Raw genomic sequence first — 1281 nt, forward strand, 5'->3', positions numbered from 1 at the left:
GCTTCCTCTCTCTCTAAAATCAATAAGAACATATTTTTTAAAGTGAATAAGTAGTTCGGTAGAAAGCAATTCTCAAAACGGAGAGCAAGTGGGAGAGGGCAAAGGCGTCCCTGGGTTGGAAAGACGGGATGTCCCATCGAGGCTCTGCGGGAAGGCCCAGCAGGAGATACAGCAGATCTAAGGGCAAAGCGAAGAGGCCCAAGGAGGGTGAAGAGAAGAAACGAAAGAGGCCTCTCAGCTTCCAGAGAGCTCCTGTGGTTGCAGAGCTGGGAAACATGAGCCCGGCTCAGTTTCTTCCTCTGTAAAATGGGAACGTGCATATCTACTTCCTGTTCCTCCTCCTGAGGTGGTCATCGGCAGGGTCAACACATGAACAGAGTAACAGGCAGGAAAGTCCTCTGTGAGCTGCCAGGGGCTCTATCAGGATCACTGCTGTTGCCATAACAGTAACTGGGGAAACAGGACTTCCCCAGGCCCTTCCTGTTCTTCCAGAATTTGGACCAAGGGGCCTTGTGGTCCCCATGACGCCCGTGCTCACACATCACGGCCATGCCCTCTGCCCTGAATGCCTGCTCATCCATCTCCCACACTCTGAGCTCTGCAGGGGACGCCCCATGTCTGTGTGAGAGAAGTCTGGGACCAGTGGGCCAGAAGGAACAGGCAGCATCCAAGCTGACTTACCTGCCATCGGAGTGCTGGCTGGTCACAGGTGGGGAGCCTGAGGAGTCTTCTGGGGTGTCCGGTACTGTGAACGCGTTGGCAGTGGAGGTGATGGCGGAGGTGGGGGTCAACACTGCAGTTGCTGCTTGTCATACAGAACAGATTACATTCCACTCTCCTGCTGTCCCACCCGCAGCCCTGCACGTAGCTCAGAGCCAGGAAGGATGTGGGTCCTTGGCCTGTGGGACCTGGAAGGGAGCCTTGGGATGGGGCCTCCAGCTGGACCACTCATGTCTCCTTGGCTTCTGAGAGACTCAGAGCCTCAGACGCCGTCGAGTCTGGGCACAGGTCCAAGAGAACATCCAGCAGGCCCTGGAAGGGGGAAGGGGCCCAGGACTGCCTCAGGTCAAGGGCAGCTGGGGTTGCGCTTTGGACAAGTTTTAAGTTTCTGTGATGGGGCAGTTCCTTCTCAGGATCATTCTCAATATTCCATGAGACAAAGAACGTGCTGCACTTGGCAGCTACCTCAGGCCTCCCAGGTCCCGGTGTGGTGGGGACGCTATGAGTGTGTCCCCTCCCGGCCATCAGTGCCCTGTGAGCTGGTGCTGGCTGTCCGAGGGT

The 1281-nt window shown here is 56.4% G+C and overlaps 1 protein-coding gene across 1 annotated transcript in view; it reads right to left on the reverse strand.

Moving 5' to 3' along the window:
* Positions 1 to 1281, reverse strand: part of LOC102773865 (CMRF35-like molecule 2) — a 24043-nt gene that overhangs the window by 1798 nt on the left and 20964 nt on the right. The window contains exon 6 of the mRNA XM_006754635.2: positions 682 to 802. Within this exon, the coding sequence (XP_006754698.2) occupies positions 682 to 802 (121 nt within the window). The remainder of the gene's footprint in view (positions 1 to 681; positions 803 to 1281) is intronic.

The sequence above is a fragment of the Myotis davidii genome, unplaced genomic scaffold, assembly GCF_000327345.1.
Source record: "Myotis davidii unplaced genomic scaffold, ASM32734v1 scaffold172, whole genome shotgun sequence".
Taxonomy (NCBI): Eukaryota; Metazoa; Chordata; class Mammalia; order Chiroptera; family Vespertilionidae; genus Myotis; species Myotis davidii.